The sequence below is a fragment of the Coregonus lavaretus genome (genome assembly GCF_964263955.1).
Source record: "Coregonus lavaretus genome assembly, chromosome: 8".
NCBI classification, from domain to species: domain Eukaryota; kingdom Metazoa; phylum Chordata; class Actinopteri; order Salmoniformes; family Salmonidae; genus Coregonus; species Coregonus lavaretus.
Genome location: NC_139995.1, coordinates 60,039,742 through 60,058,958, shown reverse-complemented (window position 1 = coordinate 60,058,958; position 19,217 = coordinate 60,039,742). Strand labels below are relative to the sequence as shown.

At 46.7% G+C, this 19,217-nt stretch overlaps 1 protein-coding gene across 1 annotated transcript in view; it reads left to right on the top strand.

The window, feature by feature from the left end:
* Nucleotides 1-2,097: 2,097 nt before the first annotated feature.
* Nucleotides 2,098-19,217, top strand: part of LOC311134117 (filamin-B-like) — a gene marked incomplete at its 5' end in the record, with an annotated part of 28,460 nt that continues 11,340 nt past the window's right edge. Inside the window, 8 exons of the mRNA XM_084167702.1 lie at nt 2,098-2,104; nt 2,885-3,040; nt 3,199-3,402; nt 5,655-5,807; nt 8,132-8,254; nt 12,670-12,936; nt 13,097-13,234; nt 16,666-16,781. Of these exons, the coding sequence (XP_084023828.1) occupies nt 2,098-2,104; nt 2,885-3,040; nt 3,199-3,402; nt 5,655-5,807; nt 8,132-8,254; nt 12,670-12,936; nt 13,097-13,234; nt 16,666-16,781 (1,164 nt within the window). The remainder of the gene's footprint in view (nt 2,105-2,884; nt 3,041-3,198; nt 3,403-5,654; nt 5,808-8,131; nt 8,255-12,669; nt 12,937-13,096; nt 13,235-16,665; nt 16,782-19,217) is intronic.

Genomic DNA, 19,217 nt, shown 5'->3' with positions numbered 1-19,217 from the left:
TGTGGACTGACGATTTTCGAAAAATAGTATACTTGTGACTTTTTAAAGCCCGTTACATAAACGAAGAGCAGATGTTATCCACCAGATAGCGTAAGGCCAGCTATTGGGAAAGAATACTTGTGGATCTTGTTGATTTTCTCTATCGCTTGCTACAAGACCATGGTGCTTGCCTACGGAGCTGTGAGGGGAACGGCACCTCCGTACCTTCAGGCTCTGATCAGTCCCTACACCCAAACGAGGGCATTGCGTTCATCCACCTCTGGCCTGCTGGCTCCCCTTCCTCTGCTGAAGCACAGTTCCCGCTCAGCCCAGTCAAAACTGTTCGCTGCTCTGGCACCCCAATGGTGGAACAAGCTCCCTCACGACGCCAGGACAGTGGAGTCACTCACCACCTTCCGGAGACATTTGAAACCCCACCTCTTTAAGGAATACCTGGGATAGGATAAAGTAATCCTTCTACCCCACCCCAACCCACCCCCCCAAAAAAAAAAAAAAAAAAAAACATTGTAAAGTGGTTATCCCACTGGCTATAAGGTGAATGCACCAATTTGTAAGTCGCTCTGGATAAGAGTGTCTGCTAAATGACGTAATGTAAATGCTTCAAGAGGCCTACAGTCCACCTGGTAATGGTGTGGTTCCAAAGGATACAGCATCACCTTCAGATGGATGTGTGGTTTCAGAGAGACCGGGCACGGTGGATGACATCCTTTTCCTGCACAGCAATTTGAAGAAATCCAGTGATGAATGGACTTTTAGAAGTTTTTGTTTTAATATATTTATTTGTATAATATTAGAAGGATTCTTTAAAGCGATTTTAGTTGTCAATGTGCCGCATTGAGGAATAACAGCCTGTCTGTAGTCATAACAACAATTAGACTAAATAAATTGATGTTATTTTGTTGGGTAACGGATCGGCTCTCGGAACTCATTAAGAGGCGGCTTCTATCTTCAATATAATCATTAATTCAGAAGGTTAAACCCATAGGTCTTAGGCCTGCAGTAAATTAAATTAGATTACCGGGGTCATTTTTCATTAGGTTATAATAATCCATGCCTTCTGGGAATGTTATAAAGTTATGGGTGAAGATGGACAGATAGTTAGATAGTTAGAAGTATTACAATGGAAATTCACTTTTTAATCCGTCTGTCTGCATACAGTGCATTCGGGAAGTATTCAAACCCCTTGACTTTTTCCACATTTTGTTACGTTACAGCCTTATTCTAAAATGGATTAAAAAAAAAAAAATTTAATGATCAATCTACACACAATACCCCATAATGACAAACTAAAAACAGGTTTTGAGAAATGTTTGCAGATGTGTTACAAATAAAAACTGAAATATCACATTTACATAAGTATTCAGACCCTTTACTCAGTACTTTGTTGAAGCACCTTCGCCACCAATGCAAATAGTCCGGGTAGCCGTTTTGATTAGCTGTTCAGCAGTCTTATGAATGGGTGAGTCACTCAGCTTAAGCTGACAAGTATGGCTTAATGCTGCGAAATAGCCGACTAAATAAGCCAAGCCTAAACTAATATATTACATTGCCTAAATAAACTAGTACATTTCATAAATAAATGAAGTACCTCAGGTCTTGAAAATATGGGCAACCTTATTCTCCACCCTGTCCTCGCTGTCCTCGTTGTCCACCCTGTCCTCGCTGTCCTCGCTGTCCACCCTGTCCTCGCTGTCCTCGCTGTCCACCCTGTCCACCCTGTCCTCGCTGTCCTCGCTGTCCACCCTGTCCTCGCTGTCCACCCTGTCCTCGCTGTCCACCCTGTCCACCCTGTCCTCGTTGTCCACCCTGTCCACCCTGTCCTCGTTGTCCACCCTGTCCTCGCTGTCCACCCTGTCCTCGCTGTCCACCCTGTCCTCCCTGTCCTTCCTGTCCTCACCGGACTCTTTCATTCAGTTTCTTCTTCCCATCAGTAAAGAAGGACTGTGTTTCAGAAACTCCCTTTATATAGAGCAGCTGTCACTCTTTCACACTGTGGTAAATAAAGCCAGTTTGTTATTTAGAATTATTTCTGTCTGTTTTTAGAGGAAGAGAAACCAAAAGCCCACCGTGCCTATTTTTCTAAAATCGTCAGTCCACATGTCAAGTGTAATTGCACAGTTGTATTTACCCAAGTTCTCTCTCAACTCGGGGACCACCCGCCAGTTATACATTTTTTTGGCCTGAAGCAAGACTCTAGTGCCAGAAGAGAGAGACTCTCGGACTGAAACATTTACACCTCCATTAAATTTACGAAAAGATAGTCAATTTGTGCCAAAGTTTTGATCAGTTTTCTAACTCCCCCTTGTGGTAGTGTGGTGCAATGACAGAATGACGCAATTTACCACCATCTGCCACCATCTACTACAAACGGTCACGGCATGAGCTCAAACCTTTGAATTGAGGAACCACTGTATCTGATTCCAATAAAGCTGATCATAGTTTGTCTGGTGTCTGGAAAACTATTGGTTAAGTTGCCTGTCTTAGTGCTCGGCTGGAACAGAAGCCTGTGTCTTAGTGCTCGGCTGGAACAGAAGCCTGTGTGTTAGTGCTCGGCTGGAACAGAAGCCTGTCTTAGTGCTCGGCTGGAACAGAAGCCTGTGTCTTAGTGCTCGGCTGGAACAGAAGCCTGTGTGTTAGTGCTCGGCTGGAACAGAAGCCTGTGTGTTAGTGCTCGGCTGGAACAGAAGCCTGTCTTAGTGCTCGGCTGGAACAGAAGCCTGTCTTAGTGCTCGGCTGGAACAGAAGCCTGTTGACACTATAGCTCTGTGAAAAGGCCCATCCATGACCTGAACAAACAGTTCCTCTACTTCTCTCATCCTGAATGGTCAATGTGACTGCTGCTGACTCACTCACTCGCTAACCCTGTCTGTGCGTCTCTTTCCAGAGGAAAAGCGTTGCTCCCAGTTGAAGTTGGGTTCTGCAGCTGACTTCTCCCTGGACATTACAGAGACTGACCTGTCTCTACTGACCGCCAGCATCAAGGCCCCCTCTGGCCGCGACGAACCCTGCCTGCTCAAGAGACAGCCCAACAACCACATCGGTAAGACCTGACCCCAACCCCTTCCATCCATCTTGCATAGTAAAGTAGGTTTGCTTTAACTCTCTCTCGCTCTCGCTCTCTGTCGCTCTCTGTCTCTCTCTCTCTCTCTGTCTCTTTCTGTCTCTCTCTGTCTCTCTCTCTCCCCCTTCCCCCCTCAGGTATCTCCTTCATCCCGAGGGAGGTTGGGGAGCACCTGGTGAGCATCAAGAAGAATGGCCGCCATGTTGCCAACAGCCCCATCACCATCATGGTTGTGCAATCAGAGATCGGCGACGCCTCCAAGGTCAAGGTGTACGGACAGGGGCTGGTCGAGGGACACACCTTCGACATGTCCGACTTTGTGGTCGACACACGAGAAGCAGGTGAGTGTCTGTCTTAAATGGTTATAGGTATTACAACGGCCCAGGGTCGCCCCGCCTGACACTGTTACCGCCACCCACCTAAAATAATTAGTCTCCAATTAAAACGTTTTCTTTAAGAGGCCATGGGGGTGTTGATTTGGGGGTATTGGTGTCCTGCCTTCATACGTCACTGCATGCCTCTCACGCTTAACCTCACGTTCTTACAAGGATGAGTTCCTGACCAAAGCCTAGTTACTGAGGCCCAGGGGGGTGGTTCTACGTCTTTGGAAAGTTAAAGGGGATTATTGCAGCAGTGCTTTTTAAAGGGATGGTTACGTAGCACATACAATAGCTGGCCTATGACTCCTATACATTAGAGATTTAAGACCTAATAGTGTGGCGATGACGTGGCGAGTGCGGTTAGCTGTTAGAGCACACACACACACACATGCACGCGCACACACACACACACACACACACGCGGGCAGCACGGTCGTTCTTCTCTGGTTCAGTTGGGAGCCGTGCTGACCGCAGCATTTTAATTATGTTCCCCATTTTTTTTTATTGATTCTCACACCTTCACACATACACACACACGTAACACGCAGTCTCTGGGGTGTCTCAGGTTCCGGTAATGGTGGATAACGTGAGGAAATAACCGTTTCAGCCAAAACGTCTGGTAAATGTTATGGTTAATTTAATGTGATATAACGCTGTGGAGTCTACAGTGTGATTAGGTAGGACTAGGATGTTGAGGAGTCAGTGACTGACCGTGTCCCAAATGGCACCCTATTCCCTATGTGGGTCCTGGTCTGAAGCAGTGCACTACATAGGAAATAGGGTGCCATTTGGGAAGCAGTCATTGTAATTAGGTAGAGTAGTACAGCCTCCTACAGGGTGAAGAACAGAACAGGGCTTCAGAGGGGAATGGATATACAGGAAGAGAATGGATATACAGGAAGAGAATGGATATACAGGAAGAGAATGGATATACAGGAAGAGAATGGATATACAGGAAGAGAATGGATATACAGGAAGAGAATGGATATACAGGAAGAGAATGGATATACAGGAAGAGAATGGATATACAGGAAGAGAATGGATATACAGGAAGAGAATGAACTGAATGGGTTTAGTTATTTAACCTTTTAACACTGTATTACGGGAAACCAACACTATTCTTTCTGGAAACCAGAAATTTGCTTTTGTTGTTTTCATTGGCTGTATGATGTGAACACAATAATGTGTGGATTTTACATCCTGATTTGTTTTTCCAAAGTGTCCATCATCTACAGCGTCATGGTTTGTTAGAAAGCATCATTTGATTTAGTCACAATGGTTTCCTGACCATTCGGGAACTGACACGACTCCTGAATGCATTGCTCACTCCCAGAATTATCTGTCTGACGGGTGTTGTGGTCCCCTAGGTTACGGGGGTCTGGGCCTGTCCATCCAGGGTCTGACTGGTGTTGTGGTCCCCTAGGTTACGGGGGTCTGGGCCTGTCCATCCAGGGTCTGACTGGTGTTGTGGTCCCCTAGGTTACGGGGGTCTGGGCCTGTCCATCCAGGGTCTGACTGGTGTTGTGGTCCCCTAGGTTACGGGGGTCTGGGCCTGTCCTTCCAGGGTCTGACTGGTGTTGTGGTCCCCTAGGTTACGGGGGTCTGGGCCTGTCCTTCCAGGGTCTGACTGGTGTTGTGGTCCCCTAGGTTACGGGGGTCTGGGCCTGTCCTTCCAGGGTCTGACTGGTGTTGTGGTCCCCTAGGTTACGGGGGTCTGGGCCTGTCCTTCCAGGGTCTGACTGGTGTTGTGGTTCCCTAGGTTACGGGGGGTCTGGGCCTGTCCATCCAGGGTCTGACTGGTGTTGTGGTCCCCTAGGTTACGGGGGTCTGGGCCTGTCCATCCAGGGTCTGACTGGTGTTGTGGTCCCCTAGGTTACGGGGGTCTGGGCCTGTCCATCCAGGGTCTGACTGGTGTTGTGGTCCCCTAGGTTACGGGGGTCTGGGCCTGTCCTTCCATGGTCTGACTGGTGTTGTGGTCCCCTAGGTTACGGGGGTCTGGGCCTGTCCATCCAGGGTCTGACTGGTGTTGTGGTCCCCTAGGTTACGGGGGTCTGGGCCTGTCCTTCCATGGTCTGACTGGTGTTGTGGTCCCCTAGGTTACGGGGGTCTGGGCCTGTCCATCCAGGGTCTGACGGGTGTTGTGGTCCCCTAGGTTACGGGGGTCTGGGCCTGTCCTTCCAGGGTCTGACTGGTGTTGTCATCCTCTCCCCCAGGTTACGGGGGTCTGGCCTTATCTGTTGAGGGGCCCAGTAAAGTGGACATCCAGACCCAGGACATGGAGGATGGGACGTGTGGCGTCTCTTACTGCCCATCAGAACCAGGCTCCTACATCGTCTCCATACGCTTCGCTGACGAACACGTGCCAGGTAAGACACTCTACACATACAGTGGGGAAAAACACGTGCCAGGTAAGACACTCTACACATACAGTGGGGGAAAACACGTGCCAGGTAAGACACTCTACACATACAGTGGGGGAAAACACGTGCCAGGTAAGACACTCTACCTATACAGTGGGGGAAAAAAGTATTTAGTCAGCCACCAATTGTGCAAGTTCTCCCACTTAAAAAGATGAGAGAGGCCTGTAATTTTCATCATAGGTACACGTCAACTATGATTGACAAATTGAGAAAAAAAAATCCAGAAAATCACATTGTAGGATTTTTATGAATTTATTTGCAAATTATGGTGGAAAATAAGTATTTCGTCACCTACAAACAAGCAAGATTTCTGGCTTTCACAGACCTGTAACTTCTTCTTTAAGAGGCTCCTCTGTCCTCCACTCGTTACCTGTATTAATGGCACCTGTTTGAACTTGTTATCAGTATAAAAGACACCTGTCCACAACCTCAAACAGTCACACTCCAAACTCCACTATGGCCAAGACCAAAGAGCTGTCAAAGGACACCAGAAACAAAATTGTAGACCTGCACCAGGCTGGGAAGACTGAATCTGCAATAGGTAAGCAGCTTGGTTTGAAGAAATCAACTGTGGGAGCAATTATTAGGAAATGAAAGACATACAAGACCACTGATAATCTCCCTCGATCTGGGGCTCCACGCAAGATCTCACCCCGTGGGGTCAAAATGATCACAAGAACGGTGAGCAAAAATCCCAGAACCACACAGGGGGACCTAGTGAATGACCTGCAGAGAGCTGGGACCAAAGTAACAAAGCCTACCATCAGTAACACACTACGCCGCCAGGGACTCAAATCCTGCAGTGCCAGACGTGTCCCCCTGCTTAAGTCAGTACATGTCCAGGCCCGTCTGAAGTTTGCTAGAGTGCATTTGGATGATCCAGAAGAGGATTGGGAGAATGTCATATGGTCAGATGAAACCAAAATATAACTTTTTGGTAAAAACTCAACTCGTCTTGTTTGGAGGACAAAGAATGCTGAGTTGCATCCAAAGAACACCATACCTACTGTGAAGCATGGGGGTGGAAACATCATGCTTTGGGGCTGTTTTTCTGCAAAGGGACCAGGACGACTGATCCGTGTAAAGGAAAGAATGAATGGGGCCATGTATCGTGAGATTTTGAGTGAAAACCTCCTTCCATCAGCAAGGGCATTGAAGATGAAACGTGGCTGGGTCTTTCAGCATGACAATGATCCCAAACACACCGCCCGGGCAACGAAGGAGTGGCTTCGTAATAATTATTTCAAGGTCCTGGAGTGGCCTAGCCAGTCTCCAGATCTCAACCCCATAGAAAATCTTTGGAGGGAGTTGAAAGTCCGTGTTGCCCAGCGACAGCCCCAAAACATCACTGCTCTAGAGGAGATCTGCATGGAGGAATGGGCCAAAATACCAGCAACAGTGTGTGAAAACCTTGTGAAGACTTACAGAAAACGTTTGACCCGTGTCATTGCCAACAAAGGGTATATAACAAAGTATTGAGAAACTTTTGTTATTGACCAAATACTTATTTTCCACCATAATTTGCAAATAAATTCATAAAAAATCCTACAATGTGATTTTCTGGATTTTTTTTCTCATTTTGTCTGTCATAGTTGACGTGTACCTATGATGAAAATTACAGGCCTCTCATCTTTTTAAGTGGGAGAACTTGCACAATTGGTGGCTGACTAAATACTTTTTTCCCCCACTGTAGCTAACTTAATGTACCAGACACTTAGCTCTGCTGCTCTCTACCAAGAGTGATTAGTGTCAACGTTCGTAATGCCATGAGGGGTATCCTACCAGTCAGGTTTGAGGAGTTAGCGAGGTAGAGTTCAACACGGGATAACCGGTCATACGAATGTGGCTCACCTTTTAGTCAGGTACATTTCTATCCTCCTGATTCCTGTTTTTTTGCACAAAATGAAAATGTGGCACAGACTTGCCCACGGATGAATGTTTCAGCGTTCTCAATGACGAGTTGGGCGTTCGACTAGCTAGGTGCTACATGCCTGCTAGAGTTGGTGGCAGGCGGGAAAGTCATTTCTACCGTCGTAGAACGGATAAAGCCTGAGCTGGAATGTGAAACTAACTGAAGCTGGTTAGCTCTTAGAAAACCCTGAGTAGATCCAGCTTGCTTCGTAACTAACATACCCCTATGGTGGTGCAGCAGAGCTTGTAGTTGTGAAATGTCAGTGTGATCTAATTTTAAAATGGTACAATGATTTGATTTTAATATAAAATGAGGTTATAGTGACTATTGGCCCTGCTGTGTGTGTTTGTGGCCACAGGCAGCCCGTTCACAGTGAAGGTGACCGGAGAAGGCCGTATCAGAGAGAGCGTCACCAGGAGACAGAAGGCTGCTTCCATCGCTACCGTCGGTAGTGTCTGTGACCTCAACCTCAAGATACCAGGTAAGAACACCTGTAGAATATATTCCAAACCTGTTGTATATAACCTACAGACCAGTGGTTCCCATCCTGTTATATATAACCTACGGACCAGTGGTTCCCATCCTGTTGTATATAACCTATAGACCAGTGGTTCCCATCCTGTTGTATATAACCTACAGACCAGTGGTTCCCATCCTGTTGTATATAACCTACAGACCAGTGGTTCCCATCCTGTTGTATATAACCTACAGACCAGTGGTTCCCATCCTGTTGTATATAACCTACAGACCAGTGGTTCCCATCCTGTTGTATATAACCTACAGACCAGTGGTTCCCATCCTGTTGTATATAACCTACAGACCAGTGGTTCCCATCCTGTTGTATATAACCTACAGACCAGTGGTTCCCATCCTGTTGTATATAACCTACAGACCAGTGGTTCTCTCTCTCACTCACTCACTCACTCACTCACTCACTCACTCACTCACTCACTCACTCACTCACTCACTCACTCACTCACTCACTCACTCACTCACTCACTCACTCACTCACTCACTCACTCACTCACTCACTCACTCTCTCTCTCTCACTGTCTCTCACGCTCTCTCATATATTGTGGTTCTGTAGCCACACGCCCGTCCATGTTTATATAGGCCAGAGAGATAGAGGGTTGGCCAAAACTGTAGTATGAGAATTGGACCGTAGAGGATTTACTGCTGGCTATCCCAAGGAGTAGGAAGGGCTGGAAGCTAACGTATCGATGACAGCACGGTTATATCCCCAATATAGCGGAAGGGCTGGAAGCTAACGTATCGATGACAGCACGGTTATATCCCCAATATAGCGGAAGGGCTGGAAGCTAACATATCGATGACAGCACGGTTATATCCCCAATATAGCGGAAGGGCTGGAAGCTAACATATCGATGACAGCACGGTTATATCCCCAATATAGCGGAAGGGCTGGAAGCTAACGTATCGATGACAGCAGGGTTATATCCCCAATATAGTGGAAGCCCTTTCTCTGTAGCAGTTTGCTGATATCGTGCTCTGGGTGTGGACTCAACCAACTGTCAGTTAACCTTTTGGTCACGGGGTTCCCTATACTACTGATGTCCCCATTCTACATGGGTCCTCATTCTAGCTTTCAAAATATGTTTTATTTTTCCTACTTTGCTTTTTCATCTACTTTTCTATTAAATGTTTTTTCCTGATGTTACTATTTCCTTGACTTCTTTCTGTTACTGTTTACTGTACCTGGGCCTCTTTTCTTTCTGTTACTGTTTACTGGACCTGGGCCTCTTTCTTTCTGTTACTGTTTACTGTACCTGGGCCTCTTTCTTTCTGTTACTGTTTACTGTACCTGGGCCTCTTTCTTTCTGTTACTGTTTACTGTACCTGGGCCTCTTTCTTTCTGTTACTGTTTACTGTACCTGGGCCTCTTTCTTTCTGTTACTGTTTACTGTACCTGGGCCTCTTTCTTTCTGTTACTGTTTACTGTACCTGGGCCTCTTTCTTTCTGTTACTGTTTACTGTACCTGGGCCTCTTTTCTTTCTGTTACTGTTTACTGGACCTGGGCCTCTTTCTTTCTGTTACTGTTTACTGTACCTGGGCCTCTTTCTTTCTGTTACTGTTTACTGTACCTGGGCCTCTTTCTTTCTGTTACTGTTTACTGTACCTGGGCCTCTTTCTTTCTGTTACTGTTTACTGTACCTGGGCCTCTTTCTTTCTGTTACTGTTTACTGTACCTGGGCCTCTTTCTTTCTGTTACTGTTTACTGTACCTGGGCCTCTTTCTTTCTGTTACTGTTTACTGTACCTGGGCCTCTTTCTTTCTGTTACTGTTTACTGTACCTGGGCCTCTTTCTTTCTGTTACTGTTTACTGTACCTGGGCCTCTTTCTTTCTTTCTGTTACTGTTTACTGTACCTGGGCCTCTTTCTTTCCAGCCCTGACTTCTCTTCCCTCTCCCTGTTTCTCCTCCTCCTCGTCCCTCTCCCTGTTTCTTCTCTCCCTGTTTCTCCTCCTCCACCCCCTCCACCCCCTCCTCCTCCTCCCTCTCCCTGTTTCTCCTCCTCCACCCCCTCCTCCTCCTCCCTCTCCCTGTTTCTCCTCCTCCACCCCCTCCTCCTCCTCCCTCTCCCTGTTTCTCCTCCTCCACCCCCTCCTCCTCCTCCCTCTCCCTGTTTCTCCTCCTCCACCCCCTCCTCCTCCTCCCTCTCCCTGTTTCTCCTCCTCCACCCCCTCCTCCTCCTCCCTCTCCCTGTTTCTCCTCCACCTCCTCCTCCTCCTCCTCCCTCTCCCTGTTTCTCCTCCTCCTCCTCCTCCTCCACCTCCTCCTCCTCCTCCTCCCTCTCCCTGTTTCTCCTCCTATAGTGACGTGGTTCCTTCTGGCTCTATCCCAGGAAATCCTCTATGGTGTCTCTCCTATATGTCGCTCCCACTGCTCTGTGTGGCTGGGGAGCCGTGGAGGGCCCCCTGGTGGCAGAGGCAGGGTGGTGTCCAGGCTGTCTGGCCTAGTACTGGGCAGGGCCCCGGGCACGTGGAGGACCTCTGGTGCCACCCTGGTTCTAGGCAGGGACTCCACTGCTACTACCCTGGTACGGTGCAGGGCGGTGGGCATGTGGAGCGCTGCTACCCCCCTGGCGAGGCCCACAGGGCTGGAGGGTGCGTTGATAGCACTGGGCTTTCGGACGGCGAGGTTGGCAGAATGAACGCACTCCATCTTCATTACATGTCACCAGTGTGTATGTGCCTTCACATGCACCAACAGTCTCTTAAGATTATTCCATTGTATTTAAAGCTGCATGTTTGTTTGGTTTCTTTTATGTTCTGCTTTTAAAAGTGAAATATCGACATTACCTGACTTTCTGGAGGGGGAGAGGGAGCGAGGGGGAGTGAAACTCTGACTCTCCCTACAGCCTGTTTCTCTCTCTGACTGACTGACTGTGAGTCTCCCTACAGCCTGTTTCTCTCTCTGACTGACTGTCTCCCTACAGCCTGTTTCTCTCTCTGACTGACTGACTGACTGTGAGTCTCCCTACAGCCTGTTTCTCTCTCTGACTGACTGTGAGTCTCCCTACAGCCTGTTTCTCTCTCTGACTGACTGTGAGTCTCCCTACAGCCTGTTTCTCTCTCTGACTGACTGACTCTGACTCTCCCTACAGCCTGTTTCTCTCTCTGACTGACTGTGAGTCTCCCTACAGCCTGTTTCTCTCTCTGACTGACTGTGAGTCTCCCTACAGCCTGTTTCTCTCTCTGACTGACTGACTCTGACTCTCCCTACAGCCTGTTTCTCTCTCTGACTGACTGTGAGTCTCCCTACAGCCTGTTTCTCTCTCTGACTGACTGTGAGTCTCCCTACAGCCTGTTTCTCTCTCTGACTGACTCTGACTCTCCCTACAGCCTGTTTCTCTCTCTGACTGACTGACTGTGAGTCTCCCTACAGCCTGTTTCTCTCTCTGACTGACTGACTGTGAGTCTCCCTACAGCCTGTTTCTCTCTCTGACTGACTGTGAGTCTCCCTACAGCCTGTTTCTCTCTCTGACTGACTGTGAGTCTCCCTACAGCCTGTTTCTATCTCTGACTGACTGACTGTGAGTCTCCCTACAGCCTGTTTCTCTCTCTGACTGACTGTGAGTCTCCCTACAGCCTGTTTCTCTCTCTGACTGACTGACTGTGAGTCTCCCTACAGCCTGTTTCTCTCTCTGACTGACTGACTGTGAGTCTCCCTACAGCCTGTTTCTCTCTCTGACTGACTGTGAGTCTCCCTACAGCCTGTTTCTCTCTCTGACTGACTGTGAGTCTCCCTACAGCCTGTTTCTCTCTCTGACTGACTGACTCTGACTCTCCCTACAGCCTGTTTCTCTCTCTGACTGACTGTGAGTCTCCCTACAGCCTGTTTCTCTCTCTGACTGACTGTGAGTCTCCCTACAGCCTGTTTCTCTCTCTGACTGACTGACTCTGACTCTCCCTACAGCCTGTTTCTCTCTCTGACTGACTGTGAGTCTCCCTACAGCCTGTTTCTCTCTCTGACTGACTGACTGTGAGTCTCCCTACAGCCTGTTTCTCTCTGACTGACTGACTGTGAGTCTCCCTACAGCCTGTTTCTCTCTCTGACTGACTGACTGTGAGTCTCCCTACAGCCTGTTTCTCTCTCTGTGCTGTGGACTAATACATAATAATAATAATAATAATAATAATAATAATAATAATATAATAGTATATACATCACCTCTCTCCCTCTCCCTTCTCCCCCTCCTTCTCCCCCCTCCTTCCTTCTGCCTCTCCCTCCCTCCATTCTCTCCCTCTCTCTCCCCTCCTCTCTCTCTCCCCTCCTCTCTCTCTCCCCTCTCCTCTCTCCCTCCCCTCTCTCTCTCTCTTTCTCTACCTCTCTCTCTCCTTCTCTACCTCTCTCTCTCCTTCTCTACCTCCTCAGAGATAGACATCCATGATGTGTCAGCCCAGGTAACCAGTCCCTCTGGCACCACAGAGAAGGCAGACATGGAGGCGGTGGGGCCCGGCACCTACTGCGTACGCTTCGTGCCCAATGAGATGGGCATTCACACCGTGGCTGTGAAATACAGGGACCAGCACATTCCTGGGAGCCCCTTCCAGTTCACTGTGGGGCCCCTGGGAGAGGGAGGGGCTGGGAAGGTCCAGGCAGGGGGGCCAGGCCTGGAGAAGGCAGAGTGTGGAGTACCAGGTAGAGATATAGATGTATAGCTCTCTTATTCTCTCTTTATCCATCTCTTGATCCTCTCCATCTGTCTCTAAATCGTTCCATCTTTCCACATCTCTCTCCACATGGGGGGCAAATATGACTCTATATAATATTGATAACTATGTCTCCTTCTCCTCCATAGCGGAGTTCAGTATCTGGACGCGGGAGGCTGGTGCCGGTGGTCTGTCCGTCGCGGTAGAGGGGCCCAGCAGAGCTGAGATCTCCTTTGAAGACAGGAAAGATGGATCCTGTGGGGTGTCTTACATAGCTCAAGAGCCTGGTAAGGACCCAGCCACCTGGTCACTGGATCAACAATCTATCAGACATTACAGTTTCAAATGTCATGTTGAATTACATTTACATTTACATTTTAGTCATTTATTCAATTAGGGTTAAGTGCCTTGCTCAAGGGCACATCGACAGATTGAATTCTTCTCTATGCTCAAATGTTGTTTTACTGCATATTTAGTTTCCCTGAGTTTTTACTGCATATTTAGTTTCCCTGAGTTTTTACTGCATATTTAGTTTCCCTGAGTTTTACTGCATATTTAGTTTCCCTGAGTTTTTACTGCATATTTAGTTTCCCTGAGTTTTACTGCATATTTAGTTTCCCTGAGTTTTCCTGCGTATCTTAAGGTATAGTTGAATGGGTCTTATAAAGGTAATAGTGTAACTGGTTGTGTCCCAATACCTGTACTTGCGTTCTAAATGGTAGGTATTTTGGGTATGCGAATAAGTAACGTTTTATAGTATGTGATTTTTATTTTTATTTTTATGAGTATACTTTAAATGCCAGGATGTCATACTCATTTCAGCTTCTCATCTAGTAGAATTCACTGAACACTATTGAGGAACAGAATCGTCTATCGAGACCGACATGTGTCTGACAACAGCTGATAATCAAATCAAATCACATTTTATTTGTCACATGCGTCGAATACAACAGGTGTAGACCTTACTGTGAAGTGCTTACTTATAAGCCCTTAACCAACAATGGAGTTTTAAGAAAGAGTTAAGAAAATATTTACTAAATAAACTAAAGTATAAAATAAAAAGTAACACAATAAAATAACAATAACGAGGCTATATACAGGGGGTACCGGTACCGAGTCAATGTGCTGGGGTACATGTTAGTCGAGGTCATTTGTACATGTAGGTAGGGGTAAAGTGATTATGCATAGATAATAAACAGTGGGTAGCAGCAGTGTAAAAACAAAGGGGGGGGGGGGGGGGTCAATGTAAATAGTCTGGGTGGCCATTTGATTAATTGTTCAGGAGTCTTATGGCTTGGGGGTAGAAGCTGTTAAGGAGCCTTTTGGATCTAGACTTGGCGCTCCGGTACCGCTTGCCATACGGTAGCAGAGAGAACAGTCTATGACTTGGGCCTTCCTCTGACACCGCCTAGTATATACACTACCAGTCAAAAGTTTGGACACACCTATTAATTAAAGGGTTTTTCTTTATTTTTACTATTTTCTACATTGTAGAAAAATAGTGACGACATCAAAACTATGAAATAACACACATGGAATCATGTAGTAACCCAAAAAGTGTTAAATAAATGAAAATATATTTTATATTTGAGATTCTTCAAATAGCCACCCTTTGCCTTGATGACAGCTTTGCACACTCTTGGCATTCTCTCAACCAGCTTCATGAGGTAGTCACCTGGAATGCATTTCAATTAACAGGTGTGCGTTCTTAAAAGTTAATTTGTGGAATTTATTTCCTTCTTAATGTGTTTGAGCCAATCAGTTGTTTTGTGACAAGGTAGGGGGGGTATACAGAAGATAGCCCTATTTGGTAAAAGACCAAGTCCATATTATGTCAAGAACAGCTCAAATAAGCAAAGAGAAACGACAGTCCATCATTACTTTAAGACATGAAGGTCAGTCAATACGGAACATTTCAAGAACTTTGAACGTTTCTTCAAGTGCAGTCGCAAAAACCATCAAGCACTATGATGAAACTGGCTCTCATGAGGACCGCCACAGGAATGGAAGACCCAGAGTTACCTCTGCTGCAGAGGATAAGTTAATTAGAGTTACCAGCCTCAGAAATTGCAGCCCAAATAAATGCTTCACAGAGTTCAAGTAACAGACACACCTCAACATCAACTGTTCAGAGGGGACTGTGTGAATCAGGCCTTCATGGTTGAATTGCTGCAAAGAAACCACTACTAAAGGACACCAATAAGAAGAAAAGACTTGCTTGGGCCAAAAAACACGAGCAATGGACATTAGACCATCCCATCTGGTTTGGGCTTAGTGGGACTCATTTGTTTTTCAACAGGACAATGACCCAACACACCTCCAGGCTGTGTAAAGATTATTTTATCAAGAAGGAGAGTGATGGAGTGCTGCATCAGATGACCTGGCCTCCACAATCCCCCGACCTCAACCCAATTGAGATGGTTTGGGATGAGTCGGAAGGCAGAGTGAAGGAAAATCAGCCAACAAGTGCTCAGCATATGTGGGAACTCCTTCAAGACTGTTGGAAAAGCATTCCAGGTGAAGCTGGTTGAGAGAATGCCAAGAGTGTGCAAAGCTGTCAAGGCAAAGGGTGGCTATTTGAAGAACCTCAAATATAAAATATATTTTGATTTGTTTACTACATGATTCCGTATGTGTTATTTCATAGTTTTGATGTCTTCACTATTATTCTACAATGTAGAAAATAGTAAAAATAAAAACCCTTGAATGAGTAGGGGTGTCCAAACTTTAGACTGGTAGTGTAGGTCCTGGATGGCAGGAAGCTTGGCCCCAGTGATGTACTGGGCCGTACGCACTACCCTCTGTAGCGCCTCACGGTCGGATGACGAGCAGTTGCCATACCAGGCGGTGATGCAACCAGTCAGGATGCTCTCGATGGTGCAGCTGTTGAACTTTTTGAGGATCTGAGGACCCATGCCAAATCTTTTTTTTATTTTTTTTTATTTTTTATTTCACCTTTATTTAACCAGGTAAGCCAGTTGAGAACAGGTTCTCATTTACAACTGCGACCTGGCCAAGACAAAGCAAAGTAGTGCAACAAAAACAACACAGAGTTACATATGGGGTAAAAAAAAAAAGTCTCCTGAGGGGGAATAGGCGTTGTCGTGCCCTCTTCACGACTGTCTTGGTGTGTTTGTCTTGGTGTGTTTGGACCATGATAGTTTGTTGGTGATGTGGACACCAAGGAACTTGAAACTCTCGACCCGCTCCACTACAGCCCCGTTGATGAGAATGGGGGTGTGTTCGGCCCTCCTTTTCCTGTAGTCCACGATCATCTCCTTTGTCTTGCTCACGTTGAGGGAGAGGTTGTTGTCCTGGCACCACACGGCCAGGTCTCTGACCTCCTCCCTATAGGCTGTCTCATCGTTGTCGGTGAGCTGAGGGGAAGCGTTGTACCAAAAATGAACCAATGACGGGAATCAATGCAGTTGCGCATTAATGACACATTCTCAGTAGGAGGAGCCTAGTATGATGATATTCTCAGTAGGAGGAGCCTAGTATGATGATATTCTCAGTAGGAGGAGCCTAGTATAATCATATTCTCAGTAGGAGGAGCCTAGTATGATGATATTTGTTGTTTACTGCATTCGTTTTTTCCCTAAACGTTGTAAATAGTATGTCGTTTATGTAGGTAATACACAAGCCAGATTTCAGACAGCCATGGTCTATACAGTACTATACCTTTTGTTGTTGTCAACACACACATCTTTCTCTGCAGGTGACTATGAGGTGTCTGTGAAGTTCAACGAGGAGCATATCCCAGACAGCCCGTACCTCGTGCCCGTCACGGCGCCAACGGACGACGCCCGCCGCCTCACTGTTGCTAGTCTTCAGGTGAGACACGAGGAGACACCTCCACACCTGCACCATGTCCGCAGCTATTTAGTTAGGAAAAAAAAAAAGAAGAATGTTTGCAAGCTCCTAACACTTATTAGTTTGTGAGTTGCACAACAAATCTATTCAGTTTCAACATTTCCAGAGCTCCCTTGTAAAAAGAGATTTGTATCTCAAATGGGACTCAAATTGTTACATCAACTTAAAATAGATTGAATGGAGATATAAGATAGTGGTGGGCCAATCAGCTGTATTATCTTCTATCAGATTGAATAATGTGTTTTAAATGGGAATAAAGAACTACTGTATGTTCCAAAGCCCTACTCCCATATCTTAATGAGGCATCACTAGTATGGACTGGACCCACTGGACTCCAAATGGTATCATGTTAGGGTTATGGACTGGACCCACTGGACTCCAAATGGTATCATGTTAGGGTTATGGACTGGACCCACTGGACTCCAAATGGTATCATGTTAGGGTTATGGACTGGACCCATTGGGCTCCAAATGGTATCATGTTAGGGTTATGGACTGGACCCACTGGGCTCCAAATGGTATCATGTTAGGGTTATGGGCTGGACCCATTGGACTCCAAATGGTATCATGTTAGGGTTATGGACTGGACCCATTGGGCTCCAAATGGTATCATGTTAGGGTTATGGACTGGACCCACTGGACTCCAAATGGTATCATGTTAGGGTTATGGACTGGACCCATTGGACTCCAAATGGTATCATGTTAGGGTTATGGACTGGACCCATTGGGCTCCAAATGGTATCATGTTAGGGTTATGGGCTGGACCCATTGGACTCCAAATGGTATCATGTTAGGGTTATGGACTGGACCCACTGGACTCCAAATGGTATCATGTTAGGGTTATGGGCTGGACCCATTGGACTCCAAATGGTATCATGTTAGGGTTATGGACTGGACCCATTGGGCTCCAAATGGTATCATGTTAGGGTTATGGACTGGACCCACTGGACTCCAAATGGTATCATGTTAGGGTTATGGACTGGACCCATTGGACTCCAAATGGTATCATGTTAGGGTTATGGACTGGACCCATTGGGCTCCAAATGGTATCATGTTAGGGTTATGGGCTGGACCCATTGGACTCCAAATGGTATCATGTTAGGGTTATGGACTGGACCCATTGGGCTCCAAATGGTATCATGTTAGGGTTATGGACTGGACCCACTGGACTCCAAATGGTATCATGTTAGGGTTATGGACTGGACCCATTGGACTCCAAATGGTATCATGTTAGGGTTATGGGCTGGACCCATTGGACTCCAAATGGTATCATGTTAGGGTTATGGACTGGACCCATTGGGCTCCAAATGGTATCATGTTAGGGTTATGGACTGGACCCACTGGACTCCAAATGGTATCATGTTAGGGTTATGGACTGGACCCACTGGACTCCAAATGGTATCATGTTAGGGTTATGGACTGGACCCACTGGACTCCAAATGGTATCATGTTAGGGTTATGGACTGGATCCATTGGACTCCAAATGGTATCATGTTAGGGTTATGGACTGGACCCATTGGACTCCAAATGGTATCATGTTAGGGTTATGGACTGGACCCACTGGACTCCAAATGGTATCATGTTAGGGTTATGGACTGGACCCATTGGACTCCAAATGGTATCATGTTAGGGTTATGGGCTGGACCCATTGGACTCCAAATGGTATCATGTTAGGGTTATGGACTGGACCCACTGGACTCCAAATGATATCATGTTAGGGTTATGGACTGGACCCATTGGACTCCAAATGGTATCATGTTAGGGTTATGGACTGGACCCACTGGACTCCAAATGGTATCATGTTAGGGTTATGGGCTGGACCCATTGGACTCCAAATGGTATCATGTTAGGGTTATGGACTGGACCCATTGGGCTCCAAATGGTATCATGTTAGGGTTATGGACTGGACCCATTGGGCTCCAAATGGTATCATGTTAGGGTTATGGACTGGACCCACTGGACTCCAAATGGTATCATGTTAGGGTTATGGACTGGACCCACTGGACTCCAAATGGTATCATGTTAGGGTTATGGACTGGACCCACTGGACTCCAAATGGTATCATGTTAGGGTTATGGGCTGGACCCATTGGACTCCAAATGGTATCATGTTAGGGTTATGGACTGGACCCATTGGACTCCAAATGGTATCATGTTAGGGTTATGGACTGGACCCATTGGACTCCAAATGGTATCATGTTAGGGTTATGGACTGGACCCACTGGACTCCAAATGGTATCATGTTAGGGTTATGGACTGGACCCACTGGACTCCAAATGACCAACAATGTCACTTAAACCCTTTAAAGCCAACTTCCTGTTGGAGCTAGAAGGTGCACTTTATACAGACTTACACACACATACTCCATGTACTTACAGCAAACATGGAGGAGGTGAATC